Source organism: Cibotium barometz, chromosome 29, assembly GCF_041138505.1.
Source record: "Cibotium barometz isolate CiBa-2024 chromosome 29, ASM4113850v1, whole genome shotgun sequence".
Lineage (NCBI taxonomy): Eukaryota > Viridiplantae > Streptophyta > Polypodiopsida > Cyatheales > Cibotiaceae > Cibotium > Cibotium barometz.
The window spans coordinates 35,225,432-35,253,098 of record NC_141074.1 but is presented as its reverse complement, the minus strand read 5'-3'; the positions used below and the strand labels follow the sequence as shown (position 1 = coordinate 35,253,098).

Genomic DNA, 27,667 nt, shown 5'->3' with positions numbered 1-27,667 from the left:
ATGCTTTGTAGGGACAACAGATCCATTGATACCATTTCCACCTGCCATTCCATCCAATGTTCTATTGACCTCCACTAGTGACAATCTTGATTCAGCTCAAAGCTCAAATAATATTTTAGACAGGTTTGTTCATACGACGATGCAAGAAGGTCAAACCCTTCAGGACTATGTTGTGCAAGTTAGAGCTTTGGTACAAAGACTTGACCCTCGGATGGCTTAACAATTTTTGATTAAATGGTTCCTCGAAGGGTCAGAAATTGTGTCTATGTGTAAACATGTGTTACAACAACAACCGGTTATCTTAGATATGGCAATTTTGTTTGCCATTGCCCATAGGATTGGACATCTATGCCAACGCATCAATGAGATTGTGTCTCAGTTGCCAAACATCCCTACTCAAGTTGAACTTGTCAGGAGGAGAGAACTACCACATCAAATGGAGGTAACAAGGATGATTCTACTTGAATGGAATCTACCTTGTGTTCACCTTGCATGAATTTTTTATGTTGTCATCCATCGTTATAAACCTAAGGTTATGTTTGTGTACTCTCTAGAGGATTTTGTACTACAATATCTACCTTGGGTTCACCTTGAATGGCATTTTCAAGGTGCCAACCATCTTTTACCACTGATTGTTGTGTCTAAACACTTTTGTGTGCTTAAGCATCTGATCATATGACATGACTCCTGCAAAGCTAGCAACCACTTTGTTATTCTTGGAGTACTTGAAGCTTTCATCACCTGAGGCAAAAGTTGATTACTAGTCAGAATCACAAACGGTTTAGGAAGCAAATAAGATATCCGTCTTTTGGTTGCAAAAACAAGACTCCAAACCAACTTCTCCACTTTGTGCCATGCAAGCTCCACCTCTCCCATAGTCCTATTGATATAATAAACTGGCCTCATATGCATCAAAACCACACCAACTGCATGGCTGCCCACACTCAAGCTGACATAGAAAGGCTGCTCCCAATCAGGAGGCATCAATATGGGTAACATATTCAACTTCTCTTTGATATTTTGAAAAGCCTTTTCCTCTACCTCTGTCCACCTAAATGGATCTCTCTAGGATGCTTTCTACAATGGATCTGCCAACATGCCAAATGACCTCGACAAATATCTCGACTTATGCACAAAACTCAAAAGTGCCTTGATACCTGTAGGTGGATCTTGGAGAAGAAGAGCCTCCACCTTCCTTGGTTCTGGTGAAATTCCATTAGCTGACACTTCATGACCCAACAAAACCACCTTCCCTCTTGCTATCTTGCACTTTGAAGGATTCAACTGCCCTCCATCTCTATCCAACTTCCCAAATACCTCATCCACCCTCTCCACACGCAACAACTGAGAGCTATATATGCAAAAATCATCCATAAAAACACGCAAAGACTTACCCAAGAATGGAGCAAACACCCAATTGGCCCACCTTTGAAAACTAGCATATGCATTGAGCAATCCAAACGGCATCACTCTATAGCAAAAACAACCCCAAGGTGTAGTAAAAGTCATCTTCTGATCTTCCTCTGCAATCCGAATCTAAAAGTAACCAGAATAGCCAGCACACACACACTAGCATTCATGTCCTGCCACTTGATCAAGGATCTCATCCTGAAAAGGAAGAGGATAATGATCCCCTTTGGTCCATGCATTGAGATGACGAAAATCCACACAAACCCTCCCCTTGCCATTCTTTTTTGCAATAATAACCACAGGCGAAACCCACTCAGAATCATACACAGGATAGATGAAATCAGCCTCCAAAAATCATACACAGGATAGATGAAATCAGCCTCCAAAAGCTTCATAACCTCTTGCTTGAGCACATCCCTCTGAATAGCAATCATCCTCCTCAATTTCTATACAACAGGCTTAGCACCCTCCTTCAAATCTATGTGATGCACAATACGTTTTGTTCCTCTCAATTGGCAATATTCAGTAGCAAAAAGTTTGGGATACTTTCGAAATACCTGCATATACCTTTGCTTCTCTCCTCCGCTAGGGTCGGCTCCAACATCTTCTGCAACTCTGAAAGGGGAACATTGGACTCATCACCTTCTCTCCATGTGGTGCTGGCTGATCCATTGGCTCATCAATGATAGAAACTCCAAACAAATCCACATCTCTGGACAAGAGATTGGCCTCCCACTCCGTATCCTCATCCATAGATCTTGAAGAAGCAATATAAGAATCATACTCCTCATCCACTTCCTCCTCAGCTCCACCTTGTGTCACCTCTCTCGTCTTCATATCAAATATCACTCTTTCCTTAGCTGGCCGATCCATGTAGAGCTCCAACAAACCATTATGCCAATCCTGCCTAGTCTTCATACCAATCTGTCCAAAACAATAGGATAAGCTCCACACTTTGCAAGCATCACATGAAAATCCAAAGTTGCTTTCTGGCCTCCTACATTCACTTCCAGATCTTCAATACAACCAAGACATCGTACCTTCGTGCTATTGGCCATCTTCACCCTTAAATAGGAGGTCGCATTTATCTTCAAGTTGAGCTGCCACATAGTGTCCTCAATAAGCACACATACCTCTGCCCCTCCATCCAAATATGCCTTCTCCACCGGACGACCTTGCAACCACACCTTCAACACTGGAGGGATATCTCTCACATGAGTGATATGTACCATACCTCTCACCACTCTCTTTGGATGCCTCAAGCTCACTGCTCCATGTCATTGCCGTCGAAGAGATAAATTGAGCTGCAATAACTGTCCATAGGTCATGTCAACATTCTTTTGCTTTAGATCCTCCAAAAGACTGTATGCGGGCTGATCACGTCCCAAAGCATAATCCCCCATCTGAATTTTTCTCCTCGTGCTAGACTCTGCCTTCTCTTGGGGCTGCTCCATCATCGGCTCTGGCGCAAAGTGAACCTGCTTTCCCTTCTTTGCACGTGTCATCGGCTCTTCCATTGATTCTCTTGATTTTTATTTGCTAAAACATCCACATCATCATCAGATTCACTAACACCAATCAAACTTACATTACCTCCCTCTTGCAGCCGTCAATTGGACTCATGTCTTGCAGGCTCCTCGTCTCTCCTGCCCTCTGCTACTCTCCTATCCGCCTCTTGCTCTGGTTGTCGCCTATTGAATATGGGATACATCTCACCACATGCGGACAATTAGGAGCTATATGGCCCCTCTCATGGCAATTAAAACATGTCACCGCTGCCTGCCAGTTGTTCCTTGGCCTACCACCACCTCGTGGATTAGGAACGGGCTCTCTCTGCTGCAACATAGCCAAAGACATGTTGGTAACACCCTGCACCAACCTCTGAATATCCTTATCGGAAAGTGTCCTCTGCGGCACTGGCTGTGAGACAACAGGAATAGGAGGCAAAAGAAGAGGCTCCCCTGACTGTGAAACCAAATTCACCTTCTGCTCTTTTGTAGGAACCACCAAAGACTCAGGCATCGCTTGCACACGGCATCTTCCTGCACTTTTCTTTAGCAATGTGCACCGCAGACGCATATGTATCTGGATCCTTAATTTCCACCTTTTCTTTCAACATAGGAACCAACAAAGAAATAAACTTACCCTTTTTAAAGAAATCAGCTGGAACCTGACCTGTTTGGGCTTGCATACCACACTCCACTACCATCCACTTCTCCTCAAACCTCACAACAAATTCAGCCACATCCTCACCTTCCTTCTGATTCGTACGTGCCAACGTCCTTCTCCTTCCAAATTGTGCCCTGAATCTAGCAAGAGCTTGCTGCCATGTGTTTCTTTCACCTGCTGCTGGGATTCCTTCCCACCACAACCGTGCTTGTCCTGATTTGTGTAGGGCTATGAAATACTTCCAACTCACATGTATGTTAATATAACTTTCTTTTACAAGATGTAATGCTAGTATGTGACACCCTATGTCTTTTTCGTTTTTTTTCAAACCGACCTTAGGCCCAAGATCCTCTTGGCAGTTATTTACCGATTTTTTTTTTTTCCGAGAAAAGATCCTTTCATTAGTTATGTAAAAAACGCCCGGAGGGCTACAAAAGAGATCTCTCCTGCTCCTACCAGAGAGAAGAGCAGTGAATACATCATGGCAGCCCGGGAGACTCTCCCTAGGTGCTGCAAAATACAAGCATCAGCCTAAAAGACTGAGCGGCTAAATCATACAATGGGGGGGGGAAAGAGCCAAACAGGTGGCCTGTAGTGCCAACGGGGGGATCCCGTGTGTAGGGTATAGAACGGGCCGCAGCGCCAAGTGGTATGAAAGGCCTGGCGCCGTAAGATCGCCTCATCCGAGTCTCCCCGGATGCGGTCGTACTGTCCTCGCAGGGTGTGGATCAACTCCTGCCAAATACCCCGAACAGTCTCTGCTGGTGGCTCCAATCTCCCCTCAAAGGCCGTGAAGCACCGGGCCCTCCAGGTGAACCAGATGGTGAGGCTGCTGAGGAGCTCCCATCGTAAATCCCTCTCCTGTGTCCAGCTGGCGGACGAGAAATCCGGTGCCGGAACCAGGCGAGGCTGGCCCCTAATAAATCTGATGGCCTGACTGCCCTGCTCCATCTCATAGCCCATAGCAGGCCCTGACGAAGTCGACCAAGCAGCGGCACCCCACGTAAACATACCCTCTGGAGAGAGGGGGGCCAGAATACGCAGCATCCGCAGCCAAATCTGCTGTGCCTGAGGGCAGTCCCACAGGCAGTGTCTCTGTGTCTCCATAGGGTGGCCGCATCGGACGCAGGCCGCCGGAAGACCGCTGTAAACAAGCCAAGTGCCAACTGCTGAGCCCCTGTGGGCGACCAGCCACTGAAAAGCCGAGATCCTGCGGGCCTGTCGACTAGCCCAGAGCCGAGCCCAGAAATCCTCCAGGAACTCCTGTGATAGTCCCTGCAATCGCCAATGCCCCGCTGCCGCTGGAGACACCGTCCTCCTCGCCGTCAAGATATGCCGTCCCAGCCTAACAGTATACTGGAAAAATGTGATCTCTGTGGCCTCAAGGGATGCATAAGGATCATGCCACTCGTACTCTCCGGGGTCCCACTGCAGCCGGGCCAAGGGGCGCGCTGCATATGCCCAGATGCGCCAATCCGGGAGCACGTCCGCAGGGTCGGGGTCAATATGCCACTTCCGAGAAGCGGCAGCCACTACCCGAATCCTCTGAAAGGTGCACTCTGCAACCAAAGGCGACTCCACCTCCACTCTCTGGAGTCTGCCCTCCTCCTGAATCTCATAATAGAGGCATCTGCCATCCTCAGTGCTAGCTCTGACAGCAATCAGGATCTCCAACTGTGTAAAGGCTCCCATCCACCGTGGGGCCACTGGCTCGAGAGGTGTGAACCACTCCTCTGAAAGTGCCTCCTGAATATCATCCCTCATAATCAATCCCCCTCTGAAGTGACTCAGCCTCTCCACCTGGGTCTCCTCTGGTAGACTGCAGAAAGCCTGCCAGTCTCCAAAACTACGAGCCGGGCCTGCCGCTAAAGGTCCCCAGGCTAGACGAGGCCGAGAACCCAGCATATGACCCTGCTCTGTACGAACCGCTGGGCTCCAGATGAGCGGCTGCCTGGCCCGCTCCTCAACACAAGAAGGAGGCCGCTGAGAGAGCCCCGGTCTCAACAGCTCCCAAGCTCGCAGGATACTCAAAGCAAATCTGTCCTCCCATCCTCTACTGAGGCCTGTCCTCCTCATCTCTATGAAGATCCAGCGAATCTCTGGTGCCCAAGTACCCCCTGCAGGAGGCGCCCGGGCCTGTAGTCGCTGCAAGAGGAGCTCTTTCCAAGGCTCAGCGCCTGGAAGCAACCCCCGAACAATAAGCTTCCCCAATAAGGCTCTACTCTGATCGACTGGATCTATAATGCCCAAACCGCCCTGAGCCAGCGGAAGTGTAATAACTGCCCATGCAACCTTTGCCCGAGCTGGCTGACCGTCCCGCCCAGACCACAGAAAGTTCCTGATCAGCCTCTGTACCTGGCTGATGCAAGAGCTCGAGAAAATCCAGCAAGACGTAATGTACCACATAGTCGCTAACAGCACCTGATTTGCCACCACCACCCTACCAGCCAAGGATAGTCGAGCTGTACTCCAATACAATAGCTTCTTCCGAATGCTCAGAAGAAGCGGGGCAATCTGCTGCTCAGGTGACAAATCGAGGCCGATCTGGCATCCCAAATACCGCACTGCTGTGCCGGGAGGAATCCATCTAAAACCGGGGTCCGGACTCCATGCCGGAGTGGGAGCACTACTGATCCAAAAGGCCACTGTCTTGCGCCAATTGATCAATGCTCCCGAAGCTGCACTAAAAACCTGGAGCGACTGCTCTGCCCGAATAAGATTGGCCTCTTGGCCATGCAAAAATAAGCCCGTGTCGTCTGCAAACTCAGCATCAAGCAAATCCTCCCCCCGGACTGGGAGCTGAAGTCCTCTCAAACCAACCTCCTCTGCCGACAAATACATACTCAAAGCCTCCGCAAAGAAGAGAAAAAGGAAAGGAGCGAGAGGACACCCCTGACGGACTGATCTGGTCAGCTCAAAACTCGGCCCCCGACCTCCTGCAATCAGCACCTGGCTGCGAGCTGTGGAATACAAAGCTGCCACCCCTCTGATCCATCCTGGCTCAAAGCCCAGGCGTAGCATAGTGCCCTCTAAGAATCCCCAATCGACTCTGTCGTATGCCTTCTCAAAATCGAGAAGCATCACGACCAAGTCCTCACCAAGAAACCTGGCTCGGGCCGTCGCCTCCCAGAAAGTAAAGATGTTGTCAAGGATACTGCGCTCCTTGACAAATCCGGTCTGAGTAGCATGAATCAACTCCCCCAGGAAGGGCTGGATCCTCAAACTCAAGGCCTTTGCCAAGACCTTGTAGACAGTATTGAGGATCGTAATAGGCCTCCAATGCCGAATATCATCTGATACTCCCTCCCCCTTGGGGATAAGATAGATCAAGCCCTCTGAAAAGCTCTGCGGCATCATCCCAGTGTCCAAAACATGCTGAAAGCCCCTGCGGAGGCCTGGCCCCAAAAGGTCCCAGTAGCGCATAAAGAAGGCCGGCGTCAGTCCGTCCTCCCCTGGGCAACTATGTCGCGGCAGGACCCTCAAGGCCTCGGCAAGCTCAGTCTCTGACAGAGGCGCACCTAAAACTGTGCGCATATGGTCTGTGACCCTCCTCTGCACATGGGCCCACACAGTCTGTCTGCATACATCCCGATCCTCAGTGGCTGGCTCCGCTGAAAGCAAGTCACTATAAAAAGCTGTGGCAATGTCTCTGATCTCCCCGAGCTCAGTAGCTATCGATCCATCCGGTCTACCAAGCTGACGAACCCCTGCTCGCGCATGACGGGGTCCAGTGATCTCAAAAAACTCCCCAGTCACTCTATCACCAAGCTGCGTCCACTGAGAGGCCTGACGACGATAGTAAAACTCATGTCTCTGCTCCTCTGCCTCTCTAACCTCCTGGCGGGCCTGGCTCAGCTGGGACGCCACCCACTCACATGCTGGCTGCTGCTCCTGAAGTCGCTGTAGCGAAGCAAGGCTACGTCTCAGCCGTTGCTCCCGCTCTCGAATCTCTCCCAGTCGTGTCAAAGCTGCAGCGTGCAGAAAAGAGCTAAGATCAATGAGTCCCTGGGCACACTGGCCCGCTGCATCCTGGTCAGAGCACTGACTATCCTGCCAGATCCTCTCAATGTCCTCAGCGAGACTGGGGTCTGCAAGTACCCGCTCTGGGATCCTCAACTGCAAGCTGGGCTCCCGAGTCCCCTCCTCCAAAGTCAATATAACTGGCGCATGATCTGAAAATGAGGTGCCAGCAAGAATGCCGACGGAGCCCCCTCGCTCCCCCAACCAATCGCCCACATAAAAGCGATCAATCCGAGATAGATTAGTCCCTCCCTGTCGGCGATCCGACCGAGAGAAACTAAGACTGTCCTGAGACCGGGAGAAAGCCCCATGCTGCCATGCATCAGTGATCCTCAGTGACATGCAAAACCGGTCCCAAGCTGCAAGCTCCGTGCCGTGCACTGTAACATGACTGCCTCCCACCCTATCTGCCGGGTCCTCAAGCATGTTGAAGTCTCCCCCAACACACCAATGTGCGGCCTCTGGCAATGCATCTGTAACCTGAGTCCAAAACTCTGCTCTGGCACTAGCATGATTGGGCGCATAGATGTTGAGCACACCCAATAGTTCATCATGCATCCTCAGAATGACATACTGTGCTCTGCCAGGCACAATGATCCCTCGATCCACAATGGCCTGCCGCCATGCATCTGCAATAACCATGCATACTCCTCCCTGTCCACCCAAAGGACCAAACCCTGCAGACCAGAAAGTGTCCCATCTACCAGGCATCACCGAACCATATCTCCGGATCCTGCTCTCACCCAAGTGGTGCTCCTGCATCATCAGAATGTCTATGCTGCCACCAACCAGGCATCTCTGTAGCTCCTGCCTCAAGCAGCCTCGATAACGTATAAAGTGTGCTCCGCCAAGGCCCTGAACATTCCATGAGATGATCCTCATGGATGTCCTACTGAGGTGGATGCTGTCTCAGCCGTGCGGCGAGCCTTCGCAAGCGGTTTGGATGGAGAGTAATCCCCATCCGAACGGCTGCGAGTCTGCCCACCCGGTGTACTGCAAGAATCCCGGATCAGGCGCCAATGGCTGTGACCCATGGCGACTGCCTCCTGCTCTGACATAGTAACCTCATGTATACTCACATATCCTGGGTCGCGTGCCAAATCTGCAACTATGCGCACGACCAAATGCCGAATCCCGGATGTATCCACACTCCCGGGATCCAAGAAAAAATGAGCCAACTCCCAAAGTCGGCCTATCACATCTGTAACCTCCAAATCGCTCATGTGATGAGAAAACTCAACTGCCTGAGTCTTCAACGTGCTGAGAGCGAGCTCTAGAGTCCACTCCCGGTCACAAGGTCCACAAAGAGGGAATGAGAAGGCCACCGCTGAGTCTAGTGCCTCCTCCCCGCGGGCCGGAGGTATCACTACATGCACTCGGATGGGTGCTGGCTCTTGGGGGCCCTCGGCTCCAAAAAGCCGTGTAAAGGTATAATCAAACGCCTCCGAGCGCTGACGAATGCCGAGGCGACTCAGCCGACTGCGGATAGATGAAATCCGTGAAGCCCTAATCGGCATAGGTCTCCTCTGTGATGCTCGAGCGAGGTCAGTGCTCAGCGCCCTCCGGACTGCAGGTGAGCGCCAGGGAACTGCCAGGACCTCCCGGGAAGGCGAGGCGGGCGGAGGGGGAGGAGGGGGAGGCGAGGGAGGAGGAGAGGGAGCCGCTGCCGAGACCGGAGCGGGGGCGGGAGGAGGCGATGGTGGACGCGAGGCGGTGGGAGGGGGTGGGTGTGGGGGAGGTGAAGGAGGGGGAGCTGGCATCTCCTGGTCCTCGGTCGCTGCAGGGGTCTCCTCCTGAAGGGGAGCAAATCTGTTCCTCACGGGAACCCAGTGAGGCTGAGGCTGTGGCTGCTGCTGCAGCGGTACCTGGGCGCGCTGCTGAGGCTGTCTCCCTCGACGGCGCCCCTGTCCTGGCTGCCACTCCGAGGTCTCTGTGGCCTGAGCAGGTGTCCCTGAGGCAGCCTGCCGGGCCGAATCTGCGGGCGGGCCATCCGTGGCCTGCTGCTGTGGTGAGGGCCGAGGTCTCCTGCGAGGGCAGGCCTTGGCCAAATGGCCGACCTGCCTACAAATGAAGCACTGGTTCGGGAGCCCCGAGAACTCCACTCTCTGATCTATCCACCCCCCCCCTATCCTAGGTAGCTGAATGACCTTAGGAAGGGAGGAGATGTCAGATACCAACACTCTGACCGAAGGTAACCCAGCTGCTCTGGCCACCACTGAAGCTGCTGAGGGGCCCGTCTCAAGAACCGAGCCCACCAAAGCTCCGAGCCTGGGGAGGAGCGGAAGATACTCCCGGCGGAGACCAGGGAAACAAACTGTAATATGGAAGAGGCGCTCTCCCTGCTCCGCCGCTGCTGGGTCAAATCCATGCTGCCAAGGCCTGAAGAAAGCCCGAGCACCCCTGATATCCAGAGGACTCATGGCAAGGACCTTGGCAACGCTCTGGGCGGCCTCGAACTCGATCTGATAATGTCCCCGGCCCAAGAGCTGTACATCCAGGATCTTGCCCACATCTGCAAGAAGGCGGGCCTGAAGAAGATCCCTGATCTCCCCTCTGCTGGGGCGAGTGCCGACTATACGGCAGATGGTGGAGTGAGCCTGAAGGCGCTCCACCTCTGCGGTGAGGCTCGCTTCCTCTTCCGGCGAAAGAGAAAGCCTGATGGGGATGACCTCGGGGGCGGGCGAGGGGGCTGCAGAAGAGTCCCTCTGAGGCGAGGCGGGAGGAGTCTCCATCAGAGTCTGAAGCTCAAGCGAAGGCGAGGCGAAAGCGGAAAACCCCTGCAAGAAGCGGGCTGCACACCAAGAGGCGGAAGGACGGGTGACGATAAGGAAAAAAACAAAAAAAAAAAAAAAAAAAAAAAAACCCCTAAGGGAAGAAGCAGCACGACAGAGGAGGGAAGGGGGGGCGGAAATCGGAGGAGAGGCCCAGAGGGGGGGGGGAGGCGGCGACAACGCGAGAGGGAAGTGGGGGGGCGCTGCTGAGAGGCGGCGAGAATGAAGAAGCGAAGAGGCGGGGGGGGGGGGGGGGGGGGGGGGGGGGGGGCGGAATGGCGGCAGCAGGGAGGGAGGGCGAAAGGCGGCAGCGGGGAGGGGGGCGACCTGGCGAAGAGGGGGGGGGAAGGCGCAGAAGCGCTGAAGGAGGGGGGGGCGGCGCAGCAGCGAGGAAAGGGGGGGGGGCGCAGTGGCGAGCAGAGGGGACAAACGGGGGGCAGAGGCGAGAAGGGGCGCGAGGAGGGGGGGGGGATCGAAGGTGCGCAGAGCAGGGGGGGGGGCGGGAGCTTCAGCGAGCGAGCATGTTTTCTTCCTATTTACCGATTTTTCACCGCTCATAAGCGCTTAATTATCCGTAGGCCATGCTATCGAGGATGCACCAAGGGGGGTTTTGAACCTAGGACCTCTTGGTCATAGGCAATCACCTTCACCACTTGAGGAGCTATCACCCTCATTGGCGACACCAGATGTCTTGTTCATATGGTGATTGCATTATCAACTAGTATCTCCAAACTTTTTATGAGCTGCTCAAAGCCTCTCTGCTCGTCCTTGATTAGAGAAGTTTTCAAACATATTGATTTGTGATTGAAATATGTTCTTACAAATCAATAATTTTGGGTTGCTGGAGCCTTGGAGGTGGTGCAACATATCCATTATGCAAATCTGTATCCCTGCCTCGATCATAAGACATCTTTTGGATGAAGGCCTCTGCATCCTCTCCTTCATACCCTGGGAAGGTTCGTAAGACATGACTTCTGGGAAGCTTGAGCATATCAAGGACGAGTGCCGCTCCTTCGATACAGGCTAAAAAGAACCACTCTCAATGAAAGCACCAAAATATGATGAGAGCTCAGTGAACAACCCGCAACTCTAGCACCCAGCAATCACAATCTCTCTACCACGGAGGAACACACAACAAAAGAATAGAAACGATGTTGTTTTCTCAATCTCCACACTCTCTTTCTTCTTAAATCAAAACGTAAGCTTTCTATATGCTTCTTCACCTTCGACTCACACCTCAACCAATCACTACGTTTGATATCAAATCGCACCTAACTTCCACTTGCTCCAAAGTCACAAACGTACGCTTTCTTCTACACCCCCCTTCTCACACAATCAACAAGAAGGAACTCGAAAATAACAAGGGAGCATCAATTGCAAGACCACCAATACAAGATCAGAAAAACAAAGAGGAGACAAACTCCAAGCAACAGCCCAATCAAGGTGTACACCAACAAGGATGCGTGTCACAATTCCCTCACAATCTCACACCATCAAGATTAGCTCCAACTCGTGCTCATGCTTCTCCTCAACGTCAAAACTGCATATGCTTCTCTTCCTATACCTTGGACACGCTTGCCAAACTGCTTGCATACAACAACTCCTACGCTTGCATACAACTGTTCTACGCTTCTGCCAACACGATCCCTTCTTAACATCGATGCTTTCCTTGCTTTCCTCCTGATTTGGACCCCAAAAAGCACCTGTGCTAACAATACCATGCGATCCTAATATTTGCATCGTGATTTTTGCTTTTTTCCACCCCTGTAAGACAAAAATATTGATATTTTGAAGTTTCCTTGCTGCACAAGTCCGCTCCATGCTCCATAAAAAAACCCAATAGCCCCTTCCCTATGTAGTGTGGGCCATGTTTGCACACATCCTACATCCGCATGTATGCCACAAAAAATCTCCTACCAACGTCACACATCTATCAATGAGTGCAAGTGTCAACTTCCCAAGCATCTCCGTCCTAGAGGTGATGTGCTTAGAAGCACCACTGTCAAAGTACCAAGCATCCACAGAATCTTTCACATTAAGAGCATAGGCATCTTTGGAAGGATCATAACTGCATGTAAATAAAGACCAATCATCCTACACACAGTTGGCTTAGTCATCATCTTTTGTGACATCATCCTCGACTACCATATTACACTCTTAGGGATTTAATTTTCACGTGATCACAAGATTTTTTGTGATAATAAAACATGTGAACAAGTTATTCACATGTTCTCATGTTACCGTTCACAAAATAACAAGTCACTTGCCATTTGGGAACCCCTTAGAAGCTTGGCTACACATGGGAATAAGCTATTCACATGTTCTCATGTTACCATCTTCACATAATATCATGTCAGTGGCCACCTAAGAAGATTTTTTATGCCTGACAAAGATAATTTTTTAAGGCCCTTATGAAAGCTTTGTGAATATAACATGTGATCACAAGATTTTTTGTGTTATTAACATATGTTATTAACATGTTCATATGTTTTCGTTTACGTCAATGAAATCCCTGTTGAAATGTATTTTTGGCATTCATTAATATCGTGTCCTGGGGTTTTACAATATTGACATTTTTTATTCTTCTTGGGTTGATCCGCACTTGCTTTGCCACTTGTTGATGGCTGTCTTGAATTAGCCCTTGGCTAAAACCACCAACCTTAGCATTCCCTTTAGGCTTAAACTTAGAAATAAAAGCTTTTTCACCACCATGTTCTTGTGTGTCTACTCTTCTTGCAAAATAAGAGCCCAATTAACTCCTAAAAGGTGAGAGAAATTGGGATTTCCCCTCATGGACAAATTCAAGGAGCTATAAAATCCAAGTAGGACTCATGACGAGAGTTCAAGGTCATGGGGACCATCTGTGCATCAAGAATGACCATCAATATTCAAAAGTTGCTCTCTCAAGTTTTGAATATATGTAACATGATCCTGCATAGAAGCTCCTTCGTCCATTTGAGCATGTGCAAGCTCACAAAAAGGAACCCTAGCCTCATTGCATGCTCGATACATGCCTTCTAATATATCCCAAGCTGCCTTTGAATCCTACGTGAACAAATATGTGGAATGATGGACCTCTTAACCGAAAGTACAATGAAGGAGAGAGCTTGTACATCATGTGAATCCCATCTCCTCTGGTCTCGAGTAGGAGCCACAAGTGTGGCCCTACCTACACCTTCCAGGGGAGTTGCTGGAGCAACATTTAGAGGCCTTTCCTCATCTCTCGTAACATATTGCCACAAATTCTTTGTAACAAGCAAATTGCACACCATGAAGCTCCATAATGAGTAATTGGTTCCATCCAATTTATCCTCTTGAGTGAGGAATCCAAGGACATTGCCTCCAAGGATTGTGATGTTTTGATTATGATCAATTGTCTATGCTTCGCTTAAGGTTGTGGAGTGGCTCTATTCGTGTCTTGAGGTTTATGGTATTGTTCATGTTGAGGTGATAGGAGGTTGATTTCTGAGCCATACAATAGACTATCTTACTAGATGGGTTGAAGCAAGAGCTGTAAAGGAGGTGCGTACAAAGAAGACAGTTGATTTCATCTATGGGCATATTTGTACCAGGTTTGGTGTACCATTGGTCATCTTGATTGACAGAGGGCCAGGATTTCGAAAGGAGCTGACCAAGGAGCTTCAACATAGATTGGGCATGCAGCATAGACATTACTCGCCATACTAACCTCAGTGTAATGGTTTGGTGAAGCATGCTAATGGCCAAGTGATGTGAATGTTGATCAAGTATGTGGCTGAACTCCGGACAGATGGGATGAGGAGTTGGATAAATGTTTGTGGGCCTATCATATTTCATTCAAGGTCCATACCTCTTTTACTCCTTTTGATTTAGTTTATGGTCAAGAAGCTATAGTTTCTATTCAAGCTCAGTTGGGAGCTCTTCATAGCATGGAGAGTTGTCAATGGTCACAAGAGGAACAGGTACAAGCTAGGATTCATTAGCTTGAGCTGGTACAATTCAATAGAGAGACGGCTTTGGATTACTACACGTAGCAGGCAAACCAAAGAGTTGGGAGGTTAGGTAAAAAAGAAGGACATTCATGAGGGAAGTTTGGTGATGTATAATTCGAGGCTTGATTCTACTTTTCAAACCAAGCTACAACCAAAGTGGCTGTGCCCTTTCAGGGTGGTATGTGCATATGCCAATAGATCCTATCAATTAGAGGACATGGAAGGGAAGCTTTTGAAACATAAAGTAATATATTCCATTTGAAGCTGTATTTTGTGAGAGATCTTATTCCAAGTGTGCATGCTTTTGCTGAGCATGAATGCTCAACTTGATGGTGGGCACTATGATGTGGTAAAAAACCTCACCATACCATGAAATTAAAACTCTCTTTTGTGAGGTAATTTTGGTAGCTAGTAAATGACTAGTGATCACTATGGTCTTTTTTTGTAAGTCAAAATATATGACGAATATGTTTTGAGTAGTTTGGTGGTCATTGTATGTATGAACATGGTTGACATACCATGTATTTTGAAGGCTTTTATGCAAAAGGATGTGCAGTCTTGTTCTTTTTTGAGGGGTGCAAAGGTTGTTTTAGAGGAACATGGTGAATGATTGACTTGGATAGGGCCAATGGGGGGCCAAAGGGGGTCACTAGCATTAATGAAGGGGTTGCTTACTACACAAGGCACTTCATAAACTCATGATTTCCATGCTAAAAGAGGACGGAAGGCCAAAAAAACACAAATCTATGTATGGGTTGATGGTAATAATGGCCAAAAGCAAAAAACGAGTGTGGCATATATGGAGAAAAGCTTTTGTGGCTTTTTGTGGATCATATATATATTAAGGGATCACGACCAAAATCATTATTTTTTCTCCTTTGGCACTCATATCTCTCTTTCCATGCATGGTATTCAGAGCTAGGGGTGCTATACATGTAGGTGGTTAGCTTGATCAAGCAAGGACGAGCTTTTGGAAGAGCTAAAGTAAGCAAATCTCCTCATATCTTTGGCAATCAAGGCAAGTTTGGAAGAGGAGGAAAGCATGAGCTCAACTATAAAAGACCATTGAGGGACTCTCATCAACAAGCCATCAAGGAAGCAAGTCATCACTCATTAGACAAGCAAGTAGTCTGTCAGCTTGTGCTCAGTCTTTTGTTATCTTCATGTTGGTAGTTGAGCTATGAGCTTGCTAGCTCTCTTGTATCTACATCTCCTTGATCTAGTTGCTTTGGAAGCCTATGTTCTTGCTCTTGGATCTTGTAATCTCTTTTCTATGATTGTATAGACTTGATGTTGTTCTAGAACTCCTTTCTTTGCAATATACGCTTCTATCTTGCAATTCTTGGTTGTAGAAATCTATGGTTAAGAGAAGTGGTGTTCTCTTTCTTTCTACATGTCACATGTGATGCACTTTCTTGATTGTCTCTACTCTCCTATGGATGTGAGATCTTGTTATGAGTGATTTCAGCCTTGTATCATTGATGTGGTCTATGGCACAATATGATCTCTGAGCTTTGTTGGCATTGTGATGTGTACCTCACAAGCACAGTCTATCACGCTCTTGTAAATCAATTGCATCTCTTTCTCTCGGATGTTTTCTATGCCCTTGGTCCAAGGATTGTGATGTTTTGATTGTGATTTATTGTCTATGCTTCACTTAAGGTTCAATTGTGGAGTGGCTCTATTTGTGTCTCGAAGTTTATGGTATTGTTCATGTTGAGGGCATAGTGGTGGCTTCTGTTTCCTGGATTGTGGTGAGAACATACATCTCACCGTGATTAGCAAAGAGCCCTTCTTATGCTCAATTTTCCCTAATGTCCAACATACTAGAAGTAGAGGAAGGGAACATCATACTCTTTTTGGAGATGGGAAACAAGTACTACGAAGCATTGGGTTCGAAAGTAGATAACACAAGACTGAGGTAGTTTTGGTTGATCCTTGATCCCTTGTTAGAGTGGATTGTGAGATTTGAGTTCACATGGGCTAAACAAGGCGACATCATTTGATACATGGGCTTTTTGATTGGAGCAAAAGTGAGCCTCAAGCAGACCTTTAGATGGTGTATGTGAAAACAAGTTCTTGAACTAGAAAGGCAAACACATGTCCCTTCCATCATGGGTGGTCATCATCAACCATATAATTGAATCTTATATAGTTTTTGTTGCTTCAATCCTACCCTTCTCTCAAGCTTGCATTTAAAATCTGGACAGGCTTCGCTCACTCTAGGAATGTTTCATTGGAAGTCAACACACCCTCTCTTGGAAGATCCCTCACTATCATTGAGCCTATGGCTACTCAAAGACCCCTTCAAAAATGGTGTGACCCCTCTCTAAACCAAAACAAGGATGATTAGAAGACTATAGACTAAAGGAGTCACTAAGTGGATGCAGCTATGGAACTCACCTAACAACTATTGGAAATAATCATAGGATGTGAAGGATTCATTCAACCTATCAATTTTGGAGACAACCTTTGTATATGTAACACTTTCCATAGTTAAAATGGAAATTGGCTGACGACAACAACACAAAATGGTCAAATGTCAGTTCACTGGTGGGTCTCTCCAAGAGGGAGAAGATTAATCAATTGTGATACCCATGACTAAAAACCCTCCAAAGATAATGATTGGGTAGGGCCCAAGGCTTAGAAGACATGGGCAGCTCAAGCAAGAATGGATAGTTGGGGAATGTGGGAGCTTAGGGTGAAAAGAACATGGCAAGCTCCGGGGGCGCCGTGCGGGGGGGGGGGGGGGGGGGGTCACCTAAAAATATGTAACCATAGGACGTGGCTTCAACAAGAGGGTTTTTTTTAATGGTATTATTCACATAAATTTTACATACATAAGGGGTTCATCTATTCACTTTGAAAAAAAAAAATCACATTTTTTACTTCTTTTTAAAAAAAACCATATGTAAGAAGCAGTTTTAAAACAACCCCTTGAACGCACGTGTTATGGGTAATTGCTATATAGTGATCCCCCCAAGATGGCAAGCAACACCATTAGCTAGTCTAAACTATATACTATATGGAGAGTGATTTAGGTTGTCCTCCTAGTTAGCAAGTGGACTAAGACCACTCTGTTGTTGGGGAGGACATTGGAGCAATGAGGTCTTCAAGCCCCTCTCGGTTGAAAGAACTATACTATGGGAGACAAGAAAGGGGTGTTGAAGCTACTACCTGGGATCTAGTGGATCATCAAAGCTATCATTAAGCATATATGGATAAGTAGAAACAATGTAGCTTATTCTCACATATAGGTGCTAGAAAGTGGCCCTTTGAACCCATTTTGGAGAGTGCATTAGCTTGCTTAACAACTGGAAGTACAAGGAAGATTACTATGGAACAGTATGCATTCTCCTTAGCCAAGGCTTAGCAGCTTGCAATTTTTAGCCTACTTGAGAGATAGGACTTAGCAATAGTTCAAGTTGCAAAGAAGGTAAAATCCATGATGTTTATATTCATTTTATTTTTTCATTGTCATTGGCTAGTGCATGGTGCATCTATACTAGACATCGTATTCAAAACTTTTGGAGTTTTGCCCCCAGTCGATCACCGCAACCCATATTCACCCCCATACATTGAGAAAGAGGCAATATTGGAGCACTACACACATCAACTTTGCACAAAAATAGCACCAAAAAAACACAAAATATGAAAAGACTATTAAAAAGGGTGCTAAGGTGTATACAAATTCTATGTAGACATACTATTTTTCATATTTGGCTTCACAAATGAATTCAATTTTTCCTTTTAGCTATCATCTTGGCAAAAAGTTGAGCTCCTTTTTAAAGTTTATCTGTTAAATAATTAATTTAATATTTTCTTTTTAAATCAATCACTCATTTTTTCACATAAATTAATTAGTATGTTTATCTGAAAATATTTAACAAAGTAAACCCAAAATAAAAATTAAGTATACTCAATAAAGCAAGCATAAAGATACAAGAGTTGTTCATACCATTATAAAGGTGGTGTAAAGATATGCCATTGGTTCAAATGGATGCATAGCAAATCATTTTCCATGCTTCTGAATATCTTTAGAGTCTTCAAACTCTAATATGCATGAGGCAACTATCAGGATTAGTGACGTATTTTTCATGTCCATTTCATTTCTGTTATAGAATGCTACATCCAAGCCCTCTTGTAAACTCCTACGTTCAAGAAAACATTTAGAAAATATAAAAGTTTAAAAGTTTATTTTTACACCAATGTATTTTCTTCATTCAGTTTCTTTGCTTATAGTATACACCCAATCTCTTAAACCTCACGTGTGTGTGAACCATTATAAGAAGGAAAGTTTTATTCATTTATTGATAACCAATAAATCACTATGTTATATTATATGTAACACTCTGAGATAGTATTGTGTTTGCAAAGTCCTAAACACTAAGGTTCCCTAAAATTTGATATTAAATAAAGGAAAAAAAGTTGACAGAGTTTTTGGGAGTTGAAACACCCTAATATTTTTATATAAAATGATAAAAGGGTCTATTTCCTAACAAACATATTTAAAAACCCTCAATTTTTCTTGTAAAGTTGACTTTGCAATTAATATTTGAAATTATATTTCTTTCAAAAAAACACTTATTTCTACAAATTTTGCTTTTTAAAAAATACCCCCATGTAAAAACAAAAAAATGAGTGACAACAAAGGGAAAATGCTTCAAAATTAAAAAACGCTACTGGACCTATATAAGCAACCTCCCTTTCCTTCATTCTCACAACTCACTCCCACAATCTACTCCTCTTCCCTCCTCTCTCCCTCCTTTCCCTTTCTCTTTCCCCTCTCTCATCCTCTCCTCTTGCTCTTCCTTCCTACCTCAACTCCTCTCCTCTTTCCCACACCCATCTCCTTCCCTTCCACTCCCCTTGGTTTCTCTCCAGATGGAGCACGCTATCTTGTGGCTATTGCCACACAAAAGTGACCTAAATTTACTTTGTTATGCTTTTGGCCACTTCTGTGGCATTTGGCCAGTAGCCCAAAGATGGCACACGCCATCGTTTGGGCAATATCTCAAAGGTGGCATTTGGCCAGTAGCCCAAAGATGACACACGCCATATTTGAGATATTGCCCAAACGATGGCGTGTGCCATCTTTGGGCTACTGGCCAAATGCCACAGAAATGGCCAAAAGCATAACAAAGTAAATTTTGGTCACTTTTGTGTGGCAATAGCCACAAGATAGCGTGCTCCATCTTTGTGGCAATGGCCAAAAAGATGGCGCATGCCATCTTGTGGCTATTGCCACAAAAGTGGCATATGCGCTTGCCACAAAGATGGAGCACGCCATCCTGTGGCTATTTCCACACAAAATTGATCAAAAGTTAGTTTTTTCTGCTTTTGGCCACTTTTGTGACATTTGACTAGTAGCCCAAAGATGGGGTGTGTGTGTGTGTGTGTGTGTGTGTGTGTGTGTGTACATATGTATGTATGTGTGTGTGTGTATGTATACATGTATGATATATATATATATGTGTGTGTGTGTGTGTGTGTGTGTGTGTGTGTGTGTGTGTGTGTGTGTGTGTGTGTGTGTGTATGATTAATACAAAAAAGACAGTTTGTTAGATTTGTTAAAGACACAAAATTAAAGTATAATTTTTTTTGGAGAACAAAATATTTATGCTTTTAGTAGATCTTTCTTTCCATATTTCCTAATTTTGTGTGAATTAGACATGTAATTGCTTCTTTGTACTCGTGCATGTGTTTTGTACTTATATGTTTTCTAAGAAAGATTTAAAAATCATAATCTATTCCACAGTTACATTCTCCTTTTCCACAAGGTTTTCTTGCCACATTTGCTTATATTTGGCAAATCTCCTTTCGACACTCCACATTCCATTGTCATGATGGTTAAAATATCACTTAGATTTTTATCCTCTCATTCATACAAATGCAAGACCATCAACTATCTTTGGGAAAATATTTGGGTCTTTCTCAGGGTGAACTTTGCTAGATTCATGGAAACCCATTTTAGATACCATGTTCTCACACTTATCTAAGCATTTGTTACCAAGTTTTGTAAGCTTAAGCAAATATGCATAGTCTAGTTAAAGGCCAAGGATGTTAATATCATATTCTTATTTTAGCATGTAATGTGTAGATTTGAAGGTTATTCTGATAAACCCATGGTAGTCTTCATTGGTTAACTTCCAATATCTCGTGTGTTAGTTCTCATTTTTCCCGATACTAGTAGTACTACAAGCATACTTAGAGTTAACATCATCACTTATACCTAACATGTAATGTGTAGATTTGAGCACATTGTGTTGGAATTACGGTTGCAGGAAAGCACACAAAGCTTGGAGAAGAAGAAGCAAGAATGCACACAACACACAATGTATTAGATTGTGTCAATGTACAAAAAATAAGTTAGCCCTACAAGGATGGGCGTATATACAAGCCAGGGGAAAAAACCTCCTAAAGAGGGAAAAAGTGCCCCGGCGGTCCTAAGTGTGTTCACACACATCACTGCCTATATATATATATGGCAACAAATCCCCCCTGGGAGTGATGGTGTGAACGAGAGCTGGCACTCATGTATAGGGGAGTGCCATGCCCGAAGTAGATCAGTCCACAAAGGGGAGCAAGCCCAAAGCTTTGCGGAAAGCTTCGAACTTCTCACAAGGAAGCGCCTTTGTGAAAAGATCGGCGAGGTTGTCCTGTGTTGGCACATAGGCCAAGCTGATCTCTCCTGCTGAGAGTCTCTCCCTGACATAGTGATAATGCACCTCAATGTGCTTTGTGCGAGCATAAAAAACTGGGTTTCTCGCAACAACTGCCAATGCGCTCTGACTGTCAGTGAAGATAGAGGTGGCAGACTCCTGTCCAACATCCAAGTCAGCCAACCATAAGCCGTCTGAGCCACACACACTCAACCGTAGCTGTGAAAGCTGCCCTGTACTCAGCTTCACAACTAGAAGTGGCCATAGTAGGTTGCTTCTTGCTCAACCAAGATATGCATGAGCTACCGAGAGCATGAAACAAAAACTACTTGTGGACACTCTTGTGTCATAGCAACCAGCCCAATCTGAGTCCGAAAAAGCATGTAAATCTGGCAACAACGATCCCCCCTTGGGATAAAACAACCCAAGATGTATGGTGCCACTCAAGTAGCAAAAGATGCGTTTAACTGCCTTCCAATGCTGAGACCCTCGGCTATGCATAAGCCTGCTCACCTGTGAGACTGCAAACTGAATGTCCGGCCTTGTAATGCATACATAAATGAGGCAACCAACAGCTGTCTGATAGAGTGTGACATCAAAGTGATCTCCAGCATCATGAAGACTCAACTTCAAACCTGTCTCCATTGGAGTAGCAACAGGCTTGCAGTCTTCAAGGCCAAATCTCCGCAACAATGTCTCAATATACTTTGTCTGACACAAAGCAATACCTCCATCACACTGCTTAAATTGTATCCCCAAATAATGATGCAAATGCCCCAAATCTGACATCTCAAAAGAGGCATTCAAATCAGCCTTAAAATCAGCAATATGACTCTCATTTGGTCCTGTGAGCAGCAGGTCATCGACATAGAGAGCAATGATTAGATGTACACCATCCACACATTTAACATACAAAGTGCTTTCTGTTGGACTATTCTGAAACCCATGTGCAGTCAAATATGCATGTATCTGTTCATACCAAGCTCGTGGAGCTTGCTTTAAACCATATAAAGCCTTTTTCAACCTGCACACTTTGTTTTCCTGCCCTCTTTGAACAAAACCATGAGGCTGCAATACATACACCTCCTCATGCAAATCTCCATTCAAGAACGCAATCTTTATGTCCAGTTGATGTACATTCCAACCATTATGAGCTGCCAATGCACAAATGCTACGAATGGTAGTCATACGACAAGTGGGAGCAAAGGTCTCATCAAAATCAATGCCCTTTTCTTGAGCATAACCCTTTGCAACAAGTCTTGTCTTATAGCGATCAACACTGCCATCTGGCTTTCGTTTCAACTTAAAAACCCACTTACATCCAATGGCCTTTTTACCAATAGGCAAATCACACAAAGACCATGTACCATTCTTCATTATAGCATCATATTCACTTTGCATTGCAGCCAACCAATTTTTTGATTTTTGTGCCTCATCAAATGAAAGAGGTTCTTCCTCTTCACACATACTAGACACAGCCAAAGCATAACAATCTAATGCATAAGAGGCATGCTGAAAACCTGAACGAGTACGACTAGATATAGGTGCATCAATTTTACTATCACGCAAGGTTTGCACCAGCCATTTAGGCATACCTCTAGCCTGCTCATTTTCAGCCCTATCCTTAGAAATTACATCCTGTAAATCTGCATCAGAAATAGGCTGATCTATGAGACAAAAATGCATTTGAGAGCCTTATCATCCAATTTCCTGTATTGTTGCACAGGCACTAAAGCATAGGCCAAGCAACCAAAGACACGCAAGTGACCAATAGAAGGCTTCCTGCCATGCCAAGCTTCGTATGGAGTAATAGACTGCAAGGCCTTAGTGGGACACCTATTGAGTACATATGCAGCACGCATGACAGCCTCAAGCCAAAACGCATGTGGCAAAGCTTGGCTCTTGACCATACATCGTGCCATCTCCATAAGTGACCTGTTTTTCCTCTCAGCAACACCATTTTGCTGAGGGGTATACGGCACTGTACATTGGTGTTTTATCCCACGACTAGCCAGAAATACATCAAACTCTTTAGACAAGTACTCCCCTCCTCGATCAGAACGGAGGGTGCCCACAGTACAATTGGATACATTTTCAACCATAAGAAAAAACTGTTTCAAGCACAAAAACACTTCGGACTTTGCCTTCAGTGGATATACCCATGCATGCCTTGAGTAATCATCAATGAAAGTCACGAAGTACAAGTGTTTACCAAATGGCGGAGTTTGCATAGGCCCACATACATCATTATGTACAAGTTGCAATTTGCGAGTGGCCTGCACAGAACCATCCTTTGGAAATGCAGAACGCTGCATTTTGCCCAAAATACAGCCTTCACAAACATGTTTCAATGGTGCCTCAAGAGGGGGCAATGAAGAAACCATATCAAATTTTTGCAAACGCAGCAAACTAGCAAAGTTCAGATGACCAAAACGAGCATGCCATAGTTTTGCATCTGAAACTGCCTTTTCATCAGAAACTGCATTTGCTGAATCTTCCATACACTTGTCATAAGAATTGAGCCTATACAGCCCACAAAACAAGGTGCCAGATACAATAATCGTATCACCAGAAATCAAATCATGAACAGTTCATCTGTCATCCACAAATTTGACTACAAATCTAAGTCTAGCAAGCACAGAGACAGACAATAGATTCTTCTTTATCCCTGGCACATACAAAGCATCTGAAAGTGTGAAAGCGCTGCCATTTGCAGCAGTAAGCATAATTTTACCAACGCCCTTCACTGGGTAAGAAGCATTATTGGCACATGTGACAGTATTCCCATTAGAGACAGCCTCAAGACAAGTGAACATATCACGATGTGAGGTAATGTGCTTTGTAGCACCACTGTCAAAATACCATACATTAGAGTCAACAGAAACTGCCAAACATGCATCATGTACAGATGGGTCATACTGGCAATACACGCTAAACGCCCATTCTGTATCCTGCACAACATTTGCAGAATCTGCATTTGTAGAAGCATCCGCTATTGTGGCTGCATTTGACTCTTTCTTCTTTGCCTCTTTAGCCTTTAGCTTAGGGCAATTCTTAATGACATGATCATTTGCCTTACAATAGTTGCACCTGGTCTTTTTCTTGCCTTTATCAAGAGCCTTCTCAGACTTATTGTTGCTACTTGTGGGGAAGGAGAAGAAGTTGCAGACCTACTAATAGGAGAAGAAACAGTGGAAGGGGCTGCCTTACCACTTCTTCTCTGCTACTGGGCAGCAATAAATGCTTGAGCTGCACACTGCCTGGCCCTATTTTGCCTAGACTGCGCTTCTTGCAAGAGCTTGTTGACTAAAGTATCATACTTGACAGCATTAGGTCTGTCCTCAGTAAGAAGTCTCCACGTGGAAGCAAAAGTCTGATATGTCTCAGGTAAAGCATCAAGAACAGTCTGCACAAGAGAATGATCAGGAATAATCTCACCTGCAGAAATCAACTATTCTTTGAGATCTTTAATCTCAGCAAGAAAAACATTCATGTCATCATCTTCCTGCATAATCTTTAATTCTAGCTCTTTACGCAGGTAAGAGATTTTTGCCTCATTACGACCTGCATACAAACCAGCTAGAATAATATCGCAAGCCTGTTTTGCTGTTTTAGCTGAATGAATATGTGGGGTGATGTTACGTTTGACAGAAAGTGCAATCAAGGCATGAGCCTGCGCATCTTTACCGTCCCAACGAGCTTGTTCAACAGTGGGTAAAACAGCAGCAACAACAGTAAAGCTGCTAGAACCTGCAACATCCTCAATAGATCCCACATCCAAAGAACCTGGACGTACATCCATACCCTGCATAATGTTCCACACTCCTTTTGCAACCAAAACATGCTGCATCATGTATGCCCAAAGTGGGTAGTTGCTGTCTCCATCCAGTTTGTCTTCAACAGACAACATGCGAAATACATCATTGTTGTTATCAGCCATGGCCACTGACTGAAACTGATGCAAAAGCTACCTGTAATGAAGCAAAGACTGAACAGAGAACAACTCGTCCTATGTAGCACGGTCCACAATAGAATACGTATGCCTGTTTTGCAAAAAATTGCATTGTCGAAATTTCTGCACGAAATGACGAAAACACCTGTGCAGAACTTGAAATGCAAAAACGGAGCCCAAAATGACCTTAGATGCGATTTCTGAGAATGCAAAGCCCTTCGAGCCTTATTTGCAGAGTATAGGGACCTGCAAGCGCTCGTGAAAGCTCACCTCAATCGGAGAATGTGAGTCGAAGGGTGCTAGCAGTGTAGCCTTGGGAGCCGATGCCTGCTCTGATACCAATTGTTGGAATTAGGGTTGCAGGAAAGCACGCAAAGCTTGGAGAAGAAGAAGCAAGAATGCACACAACACACAATGTATTAGATTGTGTCAATGTACAAAACATAAGTTAGCCCTAGAAGGATGGGCGTATATACAAGCCGGGGGAAAAAACCTCCTAAAGAGGAAAAAAGTGCCCCGGCGGTCCTAAGTGTGTTCACACACATCACTGCCTATATATATATATGGCAACACATTGTTTTGATAAACCTATCATGGTAGTCCTTGTTGTTTGCCTTCAATATCTTGTGTGTTAGTTCTCATTTTTCCTAATACTAGAAGTTATAGTACTACAAGCATACTTAGAGTTAACACCACCACTTATACCTAATATTGACTTTTGTGCCATTAAATTGTTGAAGTACCAACACCATCAACATTTAGGCCTTCACATGAATTCTATGATTCTATAGTTTCCTAAGAGAGGAGAGGAGAGAAGAGGCGAGGTGGTGGATGGAACAAGTATTGGAAGGATGGAGAAGCAGAAGGGAGGTTGTACATGAATACCCCAAGCGTGATGTTGTGCATGTCCTCCTAAAGCTTGTCTCAAATCTTTGGAGATTACCTAACCTATATGTTGCAATTTGACTCGGGGGGGGGGGGGGGGGGGGGGGGGGGGGGGGGGGTCACTCACAAAAAAATGTAAATATCACGTGCGTTCAACAGAAGCATATTTTTAATTTATGAAACTTACAGAAATATATTTACATAAGGGTATGATTTAAAATTTTTTCAAAAAAATTTACAGATTCATAAAGAAAAGGGGATATTATATGGATAAAAAAATTCACAGATAAAGGATTTAAAATATAGGCCTTGAACGCACGCGATAGGGGTATTCTACATATAGTGATCCCCCCCCCCCCCCCGGAGCAATTTGAGAGTGGTCACATGCCCTCAATTTCATAGTGGCAATCTTCCACTCTTTCAAAAAACCAAAAGATTGATGAAGTGGGAGGACCTCTAGTTCTTGATTTGAAGTCCACATTTGAGGAAAGAACAACCCAAGAAATTGAGTGAAAGAGGAGGGGAGAGAAGAGTAGTATTGGAAAGATGGTAAAGCACAAGGGAGGTAGTACATGAAAGTTCCAAGACCCATGAGAACAAGCTCACTAATGTGAATGTCTTCCTAAAGCCAATCTCAAAGATTTGGAGAGTACCCAACATTTCTCCTATGTGTTGTGGTTCAAGAGTGGTCATATGCCTTCAATTTCACAATCACAATCTACTCCTCTCAATCTACTCCTCTCTCAAAAACTCAATTTCACAATCACAATCTACTCTCTCAATCTACTCCTCTCTCAAAAACTCAAAGATTAATAGGGTGGAGGACCTTCAGTTCCTCATTCAAAGCCATCGTTTGAGAAGAGAACAACCCAAGAAATTGCCGAAAAGAGGAGAGGAGAGGAGAGGTAGACTGAAAAAGTATTAGACGGATGGCAAAGCACAAGGTAGGCAATACATGACAGCCTCAGTGATGTGGATATCCACCTAAAGCCATGTCTCAAAGCTTTGGAGGATACCCAACAATTCTCCTATATGCTTCACTTCAAGAGTGGTAAGACACTTCAATTTCATAGTGGCAATATGCTATTCTCAAAAAAACCCAAAAGACTAATAGAGCATGAGGGCCTCCAGTTCGTGTTTTAGAGCCATTGTTTGGGGAAAGAACAACCAAAGAAATTTCCTGAAAAAGGAGACGAGAGGAGAGAAAATTGGAGGATGGGGAAGCACAAGGGTGGTGGTTGCATAAATGGGGGAAAGCATGTAGGTGGTAGGGAAACAACCTTGCTAGGCTTTCTATTAAAGAGAAACAATGATGCCATTCACACACCTAGAGTGTGAATGCTTTGACTTGCTAGTCTTGTTACCCAAGAACAAAACATCGGAGTATGCAAGACAATCCTATTACAATAGCACGTCAATGACCTGGGGCTGGAAGAACTGTGGCAAGAGGGCAAGAAAGTCAACATGTAAGGGTGAAGAGGGGGCAACGAGAAGCACAAAGAAAAAATCAGGTAGTAGCAAGTGGAGGCAAAGGGTAGTTGTGCTCTAGGAGCTAAGAATGTATATCAAATGTTTGAGACTATCAATGGGTGCAAGAAACCATAACAAGATATAATAGGAAGACATCAAGGAGGTAGATAGTATAACAGCCAAGTGATGTAGTTACAAGACAAAGATTATGTTCAACCTCTATACACCATAATGCTCTTTTCAAGGAATATATAAAAACTCATTTCAATACTTCTAAACTCAAAGCATTATTATGAACATTATTGATCATCCTTCAACTTTACTAGTCCCCACCTCATCCAATGGCTTACATTCCTC

The 27,667-nt window shown here is 45.4% G+C and overlaps 1 protein-coding gene and 1 long non-coding RNA gene across 2 annotated transcripts in view; both read right to left on the bottom strand.

Moving 5' to 3' along the window:
• Positions 1 to 223: 223 nt before the first annotated feature.
• On the bottom strand, positions 224 to 2,328 carry LOC147622095 (uncharacterized). The gene is made up of 2 exons (XR_015269729.1): positions 1,791 to 2,328; positions 224 to 1,755 (listed from the first exon to the last, which is right to left on the bottom strand). It is a non-coding gene; the product is annotated as an uncharacterized LOC147622095 (long non-coding RNA).
• A 9,735-nt stretch (positions 2,329 to 12,063) lies between these two features.
• Positions 12,064 to 27,667, bottom strand: part of LOC147622094 (hydroxyphenylpyruvate reductase-like) — a 30,499-nt gene continuing 14,895 nt past the window's right edge. Inside the window, exon 3 of the mRNA XM_086823196.1 lies at positions 12,064 to 12,134. Within this exon, the coding sequence (XP_086679322.1) occupies positions 12,079 to 12,134 (56 nt within the window). The 3' untranslated portion in view covers positions 12,064 to 12,078. The remainder of the gene's footprint in view (positions 12,135 to 27,667) is intronic.